The following is a 15013-nucleotide window of genomic DNA, read 5'->3' as shown; positions in this document are numbered from 1 at the left end:
TAGAAGAGGCAAATGTTATTCTTCCCTTAAAATAGTGGCAAGCTGGGGTGATATGGTGAAGGTTCTCCCATAGTTGTTGGGGAATTCTAGGTCCCTTCCACAGTGAAGGAATGGAGATGTGTAGGTGATACAAGTTATGGTGATGCACTTGGTGTTTCCATTCTCCAAATGTTCTAGCTGATTTGATGGTAGAGGTCAAACAATTGGAAACTATTGTTAGAACAGTCTTGTTCATAATGCACCTACAGGGTACCATGGTTGTCAGCAATATTTAAGGTGATGAAAAGTTTGCCAAAATCTGGTGAACTGCTTGGTCTTGGACGTTGTCACTATCAGAGATGGATCAAAGCCCATTTGATCCAAAACCCCGATACTCTCTCCATAGATAGTGCATGAGTGTTTACAGCATTTTGATTTAAATCTCCTAAGTGAGGAACACATCTTTTGATCTGCAAGAAAGAGGCAGTTGTGGGGGGGTGGGTGTAAACTTTGTCCATGGAATATTTCACCCAAGGACCAATAATAAATATACTCTCTACAGGACACAAATTAAAAGGAAGCTCAGTAATAAGGAAGATCAGGGTTTGTGTTAAGGTTATAAGCACCAAGAATTGGATACCACACACAGAATACTCTTATAATAACCACGCCTAATGAGTACCTCAGCTTCAGAACAAAATGTAAATATGCACGTGTTCAATCTCCTACCACGTTGACTGCAAAACTACCAGTATAGCTGCTTACACAGAACAAAAGCCAGAGGCACACGGACAAAATACTATATTGTTGGCCACACAATATTATACACTTATCCTTTGATTAAAGTGCTTCACATCACTAAGTTAATTGCTTTGATACAGAATGAGCCCCATTTGTTACCTGTAAATATGTTGCATTTAAACAAGGCATACTAGTTTATTGTTGCTGAATAGCTTCCCTGCTAGACATCCAATTAGGTGGCTTTTCCATCTCACTGCTCCCAGAAGGGAATGCAGCCCTCCCCTCGTACAGATCACCAGAACATGCAGATAATCAAGACTATGCCAAAGAGAATACAAAATATTCATCTACTGCCTGTTGAAAATGGTAAAAAGGCTTGATCTACATGGGAAGACTGACACCATCACTCACAGGAATCCTGTCTGGTAGGTAGACTACATGGACTATTTTGAGACCTGAAACTTTTCTCATTCCAAACTGTTGTTGAAAACACACAGAAGATTAACAGAAATATTCATTTCTGTAAAATACTCCTGAAGGTGTTGACTATCCCTGCACTATGTCTTCACAGGTTGCTCTGCCGTACTGGGAATGCTATCAGGCTTTTCCCCACGAGAATTTTACAGTCGCTTGTAGAGAGTGCTGCACAATAATCAGAAGGAGAAGAGATCTGGTTGGTGGGTCTCCTTCCCTGTCCACTGACAAGGTGTCACTTGTCATCAGTCCTACCTGGGCACTTCCTTGCCTTTGCATCTACATCTTGAAAAGTGCCTTTGACCAGTTGACACACTGCTTGCAAAGACTCAGAGGGCTAGTTTAACAATCAAGTCACTGCAACAGAAAGAAAACAATTAAGAATAAGAGCAGACGTGTTGAAAATCATGAGCTGCAATAACAAGGTCAACTGACTGGAAGTTCGCCCACTGACAACTGCAATTTGCAAACTGTTTACACTACAACCAACCCCACATGATATTCTGATATGAAAGGCAGATTGTTACATCTATTATCAAGGGTAAAGTGTGATAGTGGAGGACTAAAAATAGATATATTAAAAAATCTTTCAATGGAAGCATCTCATTTTAAAATGAGCAATAAATTGCATCCCATGTTCACATTTAGAATGGAAACTACCCATGTAAACATCAGTGTAGTTACCCCTGCTTAATAGTAGTTGCTTTCAGTAATGTTTACACAAGTTTGAACATTCATAAGAAATATTAAGGACAATGTATAATACTGAAATGTGCACCAAATTTATTCCCTTTAATCCTGTTTCGCAGGTACTGTCCTAGGTCCCAGTTCTCTCGCCACCCCGCTTCTTAAACCTGTTGACAAGAGTTAGGGAAAATTCTTCACATATTGAAACTAGCTTGAATGCTAACTATACAACATCCCTCCGACAGACGCGTGTTGAAAGTGCTGCTATTGATGTTAGATTAATATTACTTTATTTTTTATTTAGAGATAGATACTGCACAGTAACAGGCCCTTCTGGCCCAACCAGCCTGTGCTGCCCATTTGACCATTAACCTACTAACCTGTATACTGAATAAACAGAGAGCAGGAGGAACACTGTAGTTTTCAGTAACAAGTGGTTTTGCCTCCTCCAGATATCAAGCGTATTGAGGATAGCTAAGGAGGAAGGTTTAAAATCTGTATTTTAAAGTTAGTAAAATTATGAAAATGGAGAGTACAAGAAGCTCTTAAAAACTTACATTTAGAGGGGAAATGGTCAGTGTGATTTCCATCTTCCTATCAGTGGTGCTATTAAAGAGTCACTAAACCTAAACACGAGGAAATCTGCAGGTGCTGGAATTTCAAGCAACACACATCAAAGTTGCTGGTGAACGCAGCAGGCCAGGCAGCATCTCTAGGAAGAGGTACAGTCGACGTTTCAGGCCGAGACCCTTCGTCAGGACTAACTCGGGTCTCGGCCCGAAACGTTGACTGTACCTCTTTCTAGAGATGCTGCCTGGCCTGCTGCGTTCACCAGCAACTTTCATGTGAGTGACTAAACCTATCTGGATTTCCTGTAGCGGGCTGGTGTGCATGGAAGAAGTATTTCTTCCTCCATGTTGCTGAGGATACCAGGAGAATAAATTCGGAATTTCAAATTGTGAATTGAGGGAGGGGAAATGGGTAGATCCACTACGATCTCATTAAATCTCTCAAGGGCGCGGAGCTAAAAGGCCAACTCCTGGCCTGAAACTTAGATTTTGGTCGAAAGAAACTAAGCAGATGATTTCCAACATCTGCAGATCTTTTACCTTCCTTTACCGTCTAGCAATTGTAGACCGTATGATATAGGAGCAGAATTGGGCCGTTTGGTCTGCCAGGTCTGCTCCCCAATCTTGCTTTGGTGCCAGTGTCTTTCCAGGGGGGTCAGTTTGTTTAATGTTGAGTAATTGTCACAGGGCAGGGGGGGGGGGGAAGAGAAATTCCTTACAAAATGTTTTGAGGGATAAGGTGGGCAACTGAGATGCAGCACAGAGCATCATAGGAAGTCATTCCTGCCTGTGGCCATCAAACTTTACAACTCCTCCCTTGGAGGGTCAGACACCCTGAGCCAATAGGCTGGTCCTGGATTTATTTTATAATTTACTGGCATAATTTACATATTACTATTTAACTATCTATGGTTCTATTACTATTATTTATGGTGCAACTGTAACGAAAACCAATTTCCCCCGGGATCAATAAAGTATGACTCTGAAATGAAGCGGTTGTACTATAGATCAGAATCCAGTTACAGTGGAACTGCTTCTATGGTGATGGCATTACGTTCAGTGCTCTTCATATTTCTTGACAGATTAGTCCAGTTTACGGAGGAGGAAATCATTCTTCAAGCACTGAAAGACTGGCTGCCCTAATGTCCATTATATAGCTTGTCTGTTCACCTTACCGAGAACACAAAAAAACTGTTGTGTCCCATTGATCCTGCTTCACCATTCAATGAGATCTTGGCTTAATGACACCAACTCTGCCTTCCCCAATGGTGGATAGGGTTGCATAATGTTAATTTCCTTGTAGTTTCACTTTCTTAAGCTTGTTCGTATTTTTATATAATCACCTATATCCACGTGATTGTTCAGTGAGTTTTTCCAGTAGTTATAGTTGCTTCTGTACTTTTCTGGAAACTTCTTGGATTCAGTGACCGGTGTCACATTATTTAAATGGTTAACTGTTATCGGTTGGAATTTCTATGGAATCAGTATCTGATACAAGAAGTTGAAACCATTTTTGTTCACTCTTTTCCCTGGGCTCTCTTCCTCTGCTCTTCTCTTCTCTCTCTCACACACTATATTTCTCCCATTTCCTTTAAGGCTCAGCAAAACTATCTTAGGCAACAAGTTCCATGCCTCATTGTTAATTTTCATAACAAACGCATCGGGATCCAATACCACCTGAGTATCGAAGAATCTATCAACCTGTCATGACTTGTACTTGGCCATATCCTCTGGGGTGGAGAACTCAGAGACTATTTCTCTTAAAGGCCATTTGGCCCATCAAGTCTAAGTGAGCTCCTGGAACAATCCCTCAATCCCAATCCTCTACTCACTTACCTGTCATATTTTCTCTTGCATGCTGATCAACTCGCCACTCAGCAATGCTGGGGTTAATTTACCAGTGGTCAATCAACCTATCAGCATCTCCTTGGAAGGAAATTGGAGCACTGGGGGGGGGGAGGTGTGGGGGTGCAGTGGGACCCACGCTATAAGGGGGATCTCATTGAAACCTATCGAATATTGAAAGGCCGAGATAGAGTGGACACTCTCCTATCGTGGGAGAGACTAGGACCAGAGGGCACAGCCTCAGAATAGAAGGATATTCCTCTAGAATAGAGATGAGGAAGAAATACTTTAGCCAGAAGGTGGTGAATCTGTGGAATTCATTGCCACAGACTGCAAGTCTTTGGGTATATTTAAAGCGACGTTGATAGGTCCTTGATTAGTAAGAGGGCTAAGAGTTATGGGGAAAAGGCAGGGGAAGGGGTTGAGAGGAATAATCAGCCATGATGGAATGGTGGAGCAGACTCAATGGGCCAGATGGCCTAATTCTACTCCCATGTCTTGTGGAAAGAACATAGCCTTTGTTGACAACACCAGATGTCTGGATTGAACAGGTCTGCTGGAGCTGAAGGGCAGTAAACTGCACTACCTGGCGCTCTACCGAAAGTATTCGGAACTCACCAATCAGATGATTCTGGGACAAGATGGGGGGGGGGGTGTGTGTGTGTGTGTGTGGCCGGTTTACTAAAATAAAATCAAGACAATTTAGAAGTAATTCTAAAGTTACCTCATGCAGTCACTACTGTAAATTCCACCATCAGGGTACCTCTGCAGTTTGTCCTGTGATGCCTGTGCTTGTAGAACGTTAATTGTATTTAGTTAGAGATACAGTGCAGAACAGGCCCTTCCGACTCTTAAAGCCACGCTGACCAACAAGCGACCCATTTAAACCTGGCCTTATCATGGAACAATTTACAATGATTAACTAATCTACTAATTTGTAGATCTTTAGACTTGTGGGAGGAAGCCAGACGTTCCCTGGGGAGAATGTACAAACCCCTTAAAAAGGATGCCCTGTGCTGTGACAGTCACGCTAACCGCTATGTTAACAAAGAATGGTTAGCCTCGGTTTTGTTTTCATGATCAGATCTGATCCCAGTAAAGGACAATATTAGTTAACTGGGAGTATGCTACAGGAGCTTCGAGGGAAGGCCGAGTCGCAAGTAACAGGAAATGCATCTTTCCCCCCCAGATGTTCTTCCACTTTCTGCAGGTTTAATGCTAAACATGCTGAGATCAGGTTCTTGCTGCTGAGGCGAGAGGCTTAAATTAACAATCCTTTGATTAGCTTTCAGCTGCGCAACAAGCAACCTAGAGCACACACTGAGAATTTTGCCTGGAGTGGTGTGGTGCATGTTTCACAGTAATGACAAGGCTGGAGTTTTTTTCACATCCTTTGTTCTCTTGTATTTCCCTTGCAGGTTACATTTTGACAAGCATTTGTTTCCAAGGTCACAGCAACTCCATTAGTTATTGGTCCAAAGCACTTGACAGTGAACATTCAACATGGTTTCCCTACACCCCCCACCCACCCCCCAGGAGCGTACTGGTGCTATCATTAGAAATCAGTCTTTGCAAAGGAATAAGCTTCCTCCATTTTGCACAGCACCCACTAAGAAGCCCCACTGCCACGTTATCCAGTTGCTCGAGTTAGTTTTATGTACAGGCATTAGGCAGATGGGATCCTCTTTATTAGCAGAGAAGTTAAAGCTAATCTAGGGTTGCACAGCACAAGTTTGCCCATCATTTACAAGACAATGCCACTGAAGTAGCAAGCTGAAAGAAGTGGAGGCAGGGGTTAACGAGCAAGCCAATCCTAATGTCCCCAAAAAATGTAGGAAATGTCAAGTAGAGCCAGGAGCAGAGAGGGATGAGAAGTTAGAAACTTAGCCTTTTAAATGGGGGAATTGTTCATTGTGCATTTTGCCTTCCTGCTCCATCTCCCTCTGTCAAAGACACTATATTAGATTAATTTTATCTAGTGCGAATCCAAGTGTTGTGCCTGGGATCTTTCAGACTCTGAACTGTTTCAAAAATGATCGCTGGTAATAAAAGCAGGTTTAGTGAGGGAAAAAAGAACAACTCAGTCCATTGTCACATTTCATTCCCATAATATTAAGTATTCATGCACAACAGCAAGCACTGTGGAACTCATGCTGGCTGCCAGTAGAGAGAAAGAGAGAGAGACAGAGAGAGAGGGGGGGCAAAAAAGTGTAAGAGTCTGTAGAATGGGATTTGCGGGTGACGACGACAAGGGGCAGTAGTTGCATAGAGCAGAGTGTTTTCAAAAACTACTAACGGATGATGCGCGTTTCAGAGGGAGGAGCAGAAGGGAACAGTTTCAGGAAGTTCCAGTCTTTTTGCATGTACAATACCTTAAGCAAAAGGTTAAATAAAAAAAATGCCCACCCATTAACTTTCGATGGTGACATTGAAACAGCAAATTTAACATAAGAGACCACTGACTAACTTGGTCGTACAGGTATTTCTATCCAGCTCTAAAGAAAGAGTTATATACAGATACATTTTACAATTACTTCATACATTTTTTTTAATATAAGAAATGACTATATCGATTAACAGCGAGATGGGACATCAAGTCTTTTGGTATTCGGGCATCACCTCCTTTTGAGGTCTGTAAAGACAGCGAGAAAGTGAAAATGGTGAGGCACCCTGCATCTACTGGACATCGTCTGCTCAGAATCCTCCCCTTCTCTGACAGCAGTCACTCCCCACAGGAGATTAGGCATTAGGCAGTATAGCCTGCCTATATCCCCATTGACAGCCTTGTTAGGACATTCAGCTGTGGGGTAGTGGGAGTCACCAAGCACTTCAAAAGGGGCACACTGCCCAATCCCCATTTCTGAAGGGAGCTGCCATCTTGTCACATCCTGGTCTGTACCTGGGTCGCCGCAGTACGGTGTGCATACAGGAGCAGGGAGGAGCCATCATTCTCACTCTGAGATTAATGATCATCTGACACTCCCTGCTTCAGCAAAGATTTACAATCTTTAAATGCCCCTCATCACCTTGACTGAGATGTACCACAGGACGCAGTTATGCCAGGGGGTCATGTCGACTTCACTGTAGCCTGACGCCAACTCTGCCCACCACTGCACAGTCTGATGCCTCGTGTACCAAAGAACTTTCCAAATCCCTCCACAATAGCAACAGAAGGAAAACCTCCACAAAACAATCACGTAAACATATACTGTAGTTAAGAGGACGTCACATGATACTTGAAGATTTCACTGGACGTTGCATGGATATAAGACCTTCATGCACCCGTGCACACACACGTACGCACACTCACTCCCAGACTCACACAGACACAGTATAGTGTAAGAGATCGATTACATGGAGGAGACTTTAGAACTGTTGAGACAGTAAACCACATAGTCGTTTCGACACAGTCTCCTTGCTTGTGCGTAGTGTGAGGCGGTACATCTGTGGATGAAGAGAGAGAAAGAGAGAGAAGCGAGAGGTTACAGAGCAAAGCAGTTCCAGCCAGCAACTCCTAACCATGGGGGAACAGGACAAAGGTGGTCGTGCAGTATAAACCCACTAAAAATATGTCAGGGCAATGGGCACCCCTCACCCACTGAAACCCATCCACTGGGGTCCTCATTTTTACCCAACACCTATTCTAACATAAAGATAAACAGTCTCTCAATCTACCTCATCACGGGCTTTGCATTTTGTTACTTTCTCCGCAACTATAAAACTATTAGCTTCTCTTTCTATTCCCGCTTTGGTTCTAGCTCAGCGTATTTCAAAATGGAACGATTTGTCTTGTCTTAAAGACAACATTAGCTTCATTTGTTACATGTGCATCGAAAGAGTGAAATGCTCCATTTGCATCAACAGCCACGGCCTGGGGGCAGCCAGCAGGCATCGCCACACTTCCAGCACCAACAGAGCATGCCCACAACTCACTAACCCCTATGTGTACGTCTTGGGAACGTAGAAGGATACTGGAACATCCGGAGGAAACTTGCACAGTCACAGGGAGAACACACGACAGCGGTGGGAATCGAGCCTGGGTCATCGGCACTGTAATGCATTACACTAACCGCTATCTCTCAATCTAGCTCGTCATGGCTTTTGTATTTTGTCTACCTGCACTGCACTCTCTCTGTAATTATAACACTGCATTCTTCCTTTGGTTCTACCTCAATGCACTTCAGCATCAAACAAAAGCTTTTCACTATATTTTGGTCCACGTGACAGTAACGAACCAGTTTCCAGCTCCACTGCATGCTCTGCTAATGCAGAGGAAGCAGCCGAGAACCACTTCGGGCACCACCACTGGACACCTGCAGGCTGTCCTCTGATCGGGCCCAAGTGTCTGCTCAAACTCAGACAACAGAGGTCACCTACTGAGTTCTCATTCTCAAATGACGCACAGGCGGTAAGCTGATCCGAAGCAGCCGCGGCTCTAAATAACTCAGCGCTAAATGTCACAAACCTGTGCCTGACTGTTGGGTTCCAGCCGCAACAAGCACCCAACCTGGATGGATTTTGTGTGAATGATTCCTGCACCAACGAAGTTGTCATGGTTGGGGTCGACGTCCTGCAGCAGAGCTGTGCCGAACCCTATCAACTACAGAAAGAATGGAAAAAGCAGAAAATAAACTGAGAGAAGTGCCCCAGCAGAGTTCACTCACTGAGCTTATCCCACAGGCTCCCATTTACTGAGTGTCTGAGGTGGTTTCAGGCTGTGGGCTGCTGTCTGGTGTTTATTTATCTATCTACAGGCACAGTGTGGAATAGGTCCTTTCAGCCCTTTGAGCCACGCCACCAAGCAACCCCCGATTTAACCCTGGCCTAATCCCGGGACAACTTACAATGACCAATTAACCTGCTAACCTGTACATCTTTGTGCCGGGGAAGGAAACCCACGCATTCCACGAGGAGGGTGTATAAACTCCTTACAGAGGACGCTGGGATTGAACTCTGAAGCCCCGAGCTGTAATAGCGTTGCACTAACCGTTACGCTACCATGGTGACCAAACTACCAATGTTACAACACAACCTTATGATGCTACCCACCTTGCTAACTCCTTTCCCTAAAACTCCCTTCTAGAAAGTGCTATAGGCTATGAAAAAAAAAATCCAGCTTAAATGATTCCTCCCTCAGGTAGTTAATTTGATCAGCCATTCACTTTAGACCCCCCCCCCCCCACATCTATCTATAACCTCAAGTCACTGCACTTTACAGAACGATAAATCACTTTTTCTAAAGCTGTTTACACCGTAAATAAATGCTGGTATTTATCTATTACCATGTCCATACTTTAACCTCTATATTTTATATAAATGTTTATTCTTTATAATTACAGAATGTTGGCGACTTTTTGTTGCATATTGGGCCAACACATCACAGCAAGTTCCGAGTTCAGTGGATTCTGGTTAATTAGGACAACTCTTAAAGAATAAAAACTAACCGAGGAAATAGCTGAGATTTCCTTCATTTATTTGGGACAGGAGATCGTTACTGAACAGTTTCTAACCAGCATCAGTTGCGTGCACTTGTGTGGTCGTTAGACACTACTTAAAACACTTTGTAAAAAGCGTGATTTGCTTTTGCTTGTGTTATGTCATCCATTTGGGCGGACGGAAGCAGATTTAAAAAAAAGCAGTGATTTTTGATCATTTTGTTTTTCTTATTCTGACTTAAAAAAATTTCAGACCCTTCCAAGATGCCGCAAAAAGATTTGACTCTAGCCAAAAAAATTAACTTACTGGACCACATTAAAAGCCAGGTACGTGTGCTGATTTTGTTCATTTACAGTCAAACAAAAGAACATGACAGTGTACAATGGATGAATTCCTCTGTCGATAACTATTAGGAACTAATACAGTTTTATAGTACTCTGGTAATATTGGTAGTGTTCTAATTTGTTCTGTATTTAATTAAATTTGTTACTTAGTTAAATGGTAGTTTGTCTTTTTTTAAAAAATATACATTTTAAGCTATTTCCATGAAACTTTGGCTAATTGGTACAGCCACTTAATTGGGCCAAAATTTATTTATTTACTGAGACACAGTGCGGAATAGGCCTTGGTCCCTTCAAGCTGCATCACCCAACAATCCTGATTTAATCCTAGCCCCATCACAGGACAATTTACGATGGTGAGTTAACCTACTAACCAGTATGCCTTTGGACTGTGGGAGGATGCCAGAGCACACAGAGGAATGCCACAGTCACAGGGGAGAACGTACATACAAGTCCCATTGTGTCCCAAGTTAACCCACATCACTGTACACATAGATGTAAATGGCGAATAAAGTTGATCCTCGATTGAAAAATAAGACCTGGCTGGTTCATTCCACTGGAAGGTGGGAGTGTTTTAGGAACACCTTAGAGAATAATAGGGCTTTATTCTGCACTTTATAGGTTTACCAAACAAATCACGTTAACACCTTTGCACCCCTTGAAAGAGAATTAGACATCAATCTACAAATAGGAACAACAGAAACGCAGAAAGGAAGTGGTGAATATGGCTTTAGTTGCAGTATTTAAGAGGTGTTTGTAGAAGTACATGGATGAAGGGGTATGGAGGGTTATGGTCCAGGTGCAGGTCACCGGCACTAGGCAGAATCACAGTTCAGCACGGACTAGCTGGGCTGAAGGGCCTGTTTCCGTGCTGTTTTGTTTTATGTAGCGATACAGCACAGAGTAGGCCTTTCCAGCCCTTTGTGCTATGTCGCTATCAATCCCGATTTAACCCAAACCTAATCACAGGACAATTTACAATCACCAATTAACCTACTAACCAGTACGTCTTTGGACTGTGGGAGGAAACTGGAGCACCCAGAGAAAACCCCCGGAGTCACGGGGAGAACGTACAAACTTTTTAAAGAGGATGTCAGGATTGAACTCCGAGCTCTGATAAATGAAGCTGTAACAGCGTCACGCCTGTGGCTGCGCTACCATGGCGCCCTGAACTACTGACTCGGAAAGCTTGGAAGAATTAATACTGAAATAATTTGGCTCAGGGGAGGAGGCATTGAGATTCTCCAGATTTTAAGGACCGCGGAACACCACAAAACCACTAGACGTATCCACAAACTAATTAGTGAGCACAGCCGTAGGATTACATTAGAACAGGGTTACTTGCTATTTTACATTCAGAACACCATGAAGGAATAAGATATCATACGATCAAGGGTGCCGCTACATTTTTATTTGCAGGGATTTGGGGACATGGAAGAAATTTAGAGATTGGAGAAGCAGGAAAGGCTGAGGCATCTTCGTCTTGGATAAAGAAGCTTGAGATCACACCCATGAAGTGAAAACGAATATACAGGTGTTGTGAAACTCTGACATGGATGGTCCCAAGCCTGGCTTCAACAGGGGGAGGGTTGGGTATGGGGCCAGCAACTTCTTCTGTAAAAACACAGAGCTACAGAAATGCCAAAGCAGCTCCAAGGACCTCACTCCTGGGAGAGGGAGGATCTTTGCCTGGAAGATGTACTAAGTGGTGTGGCGAAAGCCGATCACCACTATTCTTCCATACACACTGCTGCCTAGGAGGATAGGAGACTTAAGGAGTCATTGAGCACCACCCTGTCTGTGCCAACCATAGACTACCAATCCCTTTCACCTGCATTTGGTCTGTCACCTTCCACGACTTTCCTGGTTGGCACAGTTTGTTCTCTTAGTCTGCCTGCAAAGATGAGGAATTTTTTTTTTGGATTCATGGATGGAGAGAAGAAATCTTACCTTGGCCTTGGTGACCTCTGTGTCCATGGGGTGATTAGCTTTGAAGATCTTCTGAGCTTCCTGCTGGGGACTAAGCGACAAAATGTTCTATAAGTAACACAGGCTGCCTGCAACACTGTGGGCTGAAGGCCCCTACTTTGCCATACTGTTCTATGTCCTTGCCAATATTGAATTGTTTATTCAGGTCAGAGCAGTAACAATGTAAAAGAGCCATGCCATCTAAAAACATTTCCCACGCACAAACTCTCCATACCTGCTATATATAAAATAACAACATTTCATGATGACACATGCCAGTGATATTAAACTTGATTCTGTTTCTGAATAGATATAAACTAATTTGAATCCAAATGATTCTTTCTGTACCTGCTGAGCTGTCTCCAACGCTGAAAGAAATCTTCGGACGCCATCTCTGTTGGCTGGAAAAACTTGTTGACAGTTATGGGCAGTTTTAGGGTGATATTTTGCAAGGTTCCACCATATCTACCAAAGGAAAAGGATTTCAACAATGACAATAATGTATAAATTAGTGTCATGAAAGACTTCAGGGAAATGGAAGTGTCGTCATTCTCCTCTCAGGCCTGGGTTCAAGGTCTGTTGCAGAGAACTTTACACCTTCTTACAGGGGTGAAATGTGAGAGCCAAGCTAAATAAAGTGAACAGATAAGGGAACCAGAAAGGAAAATAACAAGGAAAGGAAAAGAGAAGTGAACAGCTGTTAGCATAAAAACAAATTCTGATAAGCATTTAAGGCAAAGATCAGGAGCAGGTACTAGTGAAGAAATAGCAGATGGCATTTAACCAGGACACATGTGAAGTGTTGCACTTTGGTCAGGTCAAACATAAAGTGACAGTACACTGTTAAGGGCAAAATCCTTAGTAAGTGTTGATGAACAGAGGGATCTTGGGGTCCAAGTTCATAGTGACTACACAGGTTGATAGGATGTTCCATAAGGCATGTTGCCTCTATTAATCAAGGCACTGAGTTCAAAGGTCAGGAGGTTATATTGTAGCTTTATAAAACTCTGGTTGGGCCACATCTGGAACATTGTGTACAAGTCTAGTCGCCTCATTCCAGGAAGGATGTTGAGGCTTTGGACAGCGGGCAGAAGAGGTTTACCAAGGTGCTGCCTGGTTTAGAGGGCGTATGCTGGATAAACCTGGGTTGTTTTCTTTGGAGCGGCAGAGCCTGAGGGGAGATCTGATAGAGGTTTACAAGATTACAAGGGATATAGGAGTAGAGAGTATCTTTTTCCCAGGGTTGAAATCTCTAATACCAGATTCACAGAAGGCTACGGAGCAAGTGCAGGTAAATGGGGTTAGTGCAGATGGATACTTGATGTTTGCAATGCATGAGGTGTGTTTCTATGCGTACAACTGTGTCTTCTAGTCATACAAGTAGTGTGTAGTAAGAGGAGCAGGGCTGGCTGAGTGCAAAGGAGGTGTTGCTAGCATAGCTGCAATACTAACTGAGTTCTTTGTCTTTACCAAGGAGGAAAATTGTGGCAAAACATCATGATCAGGGGAGGTAGGAGAATTAATGGGCAATTGAAACTTGAGACACGAGAGACACACACAAAATGCTGGAGGAACTCAACAGGTTAGGCAGCATCTATGGAGAGGAATAAACAGCTGGATGAAGGGTCTTTACCTGAAACGCAGACTGTATATTTCCCTCAGCAACCCCAGATGCTGCCTGACCTGCATTTTGTGTTGATAAGGAGAGAAAACAAAAGGGCGGCTGCAATTAAGAATGAAAGAAGTCATCAAGTACAGAAGGGTTTTATCCCAGATTGGTTGGAGATGTGTGGCTGGATGTTGCTGCTGGCTCTCCTTGGTGCTCCAATGCTCGTCCACACAGGGGACAAACCTTAAGCTCTCTTTCAGAGAAAGTTCAGCAGGAACTCAGGGGTTCACAGACAAACCGATATTTATTGCCCACTGCCAATTCCCCTGAGAAGGCACCTGTTTGAACTCTGCAGACAACTGATGGGAGTATACCATCAATACTGGTGGGCAAGTGATTAATGGATGGAGACCTAGTGATCACGAAGGACCAGAGGTACTTTCCCCAAATTGGGATGGTGTGGGACGAAGAGGAACCTGCAAGTGGTGGTGCCTGAACCGTATCAGATCGATTGTGAGATCGTGGCAAGTACACATGGGGTTGATTGATTGTGCAGTGAATCGACTGGGGTTCCTACTCTCTCTTTTTGTGTGGGGTTTCCTGCATGCACATTTTCGTTTCAGTGGGCCTGGTTGCTGCCCAGCATGTACAGTGGACAACAGGACTCACTAAAATTATTTAAACCTACAGGTCTGTTTGTCATTCATGCTCTGCACTTGTATAACAGTGACCCCATTAGGCAGCAGGCATCCACAGGCTAGTAAATTCAAACTTCAGGTGAAACTCACAGAAGGAAATAATAAGGAAAAAACATGAAAAGGGTCCGAAGAACTTGGGCTGATAAAGATGAGCCGGCAGGGATTGCTCCACAAAGACAAGGGCACCACTGTAGCGTAGCAGTTAGTGTGACGCTATTACAGTGGTTGGAGTTCAGAAGTTCAATTCCACACCGTTGGTAAGCAGTTTGTATGTCCTCCCCAAACAAACCTTGTGTGTTTTCTCCAGCTGCTCCAGTATCCTCCCACAGTCAAAGACGTACCAGTTAGTGGGTTAATTGGTCATTGTAGATTGTCCTGTGATTAGTCTAGGGTTAAACAGGTGGGTTGCTGGACAGTGTGGCTCATTGGGCCTGTTCCGTGCTGTATCTCTAAACAAATAAATAATGATTCAAACAGGCTGAATGGCATTCAATGAACTAACAGCTCTATAATTGTAATGAGGAAAGTGCTACAGTAACAGTGGAAATGACCCACATATGCTTTGCTAATCCAGTGAACACCTTGATGGGAACTTACAGAGCACAATTAGTTTTATTCTGGGTCATTAGAATATTCTACCTTGTTCAATTTCCAATTTGTTTGCTG

General features: G+C 43.4%; 1 protein-coding gene across 1 annotated transcript in view; it reads right to left on the bottom strand.

Moving 5' to 3' along the window:
• Positions 1 to 6825: 6825 nt before the first annotated feature.
• Positions 6826 to 15013, bottom strand: part of ap2a1 (adaptor related protein complex 2 subunit alpha 1) — a 102108-nt gene continuing 93920 nt past the window's right edge. The window contains exons 19-22 of the mRNA XM_072271514.1: positions 12389 to 12505; positions 12023 to 12092; positions 8761 to 8895; positions 6826 to 7739 (exon numbers count right to left, since the gene is read on the bottom strand). Of these exons, the coding sequence (XP_072127615.1) occupies positions 7662 to 7739; positions 8761 to 8895; positions 12023 to 12092; positions 12389 to 12505 (400 nt within the window). The 3' untranslated portion in view covers positions 6826 to 7661. The remainder of the gene's footprint in view (positions 7740 to 8760; positions 8896 to 12022; positions 12093 to 12388; positions 12506 to 15013) is intronic.

The sequence above is a fragment of the Mobula birostris genome, chromosome 11 (assembly GCF_030028105.1).
Source record: "Mobula birostris isolate sMobBir1 chromosome 11, sMobBir1.hap1, whole genome shotgun sequence".
Taxonomy (NCBI): Eukaryota; Metazoa; Chordata; class Chondrichthyes; order Myliobatiformes; family Myliobatidae; genus Mobula; species Mobula birostris.
The sequence above is the reverse complement of the archived record's forward strand: the minus strand, read 5'-3'. Positions and strand labels throughout refer to the sequence as shown.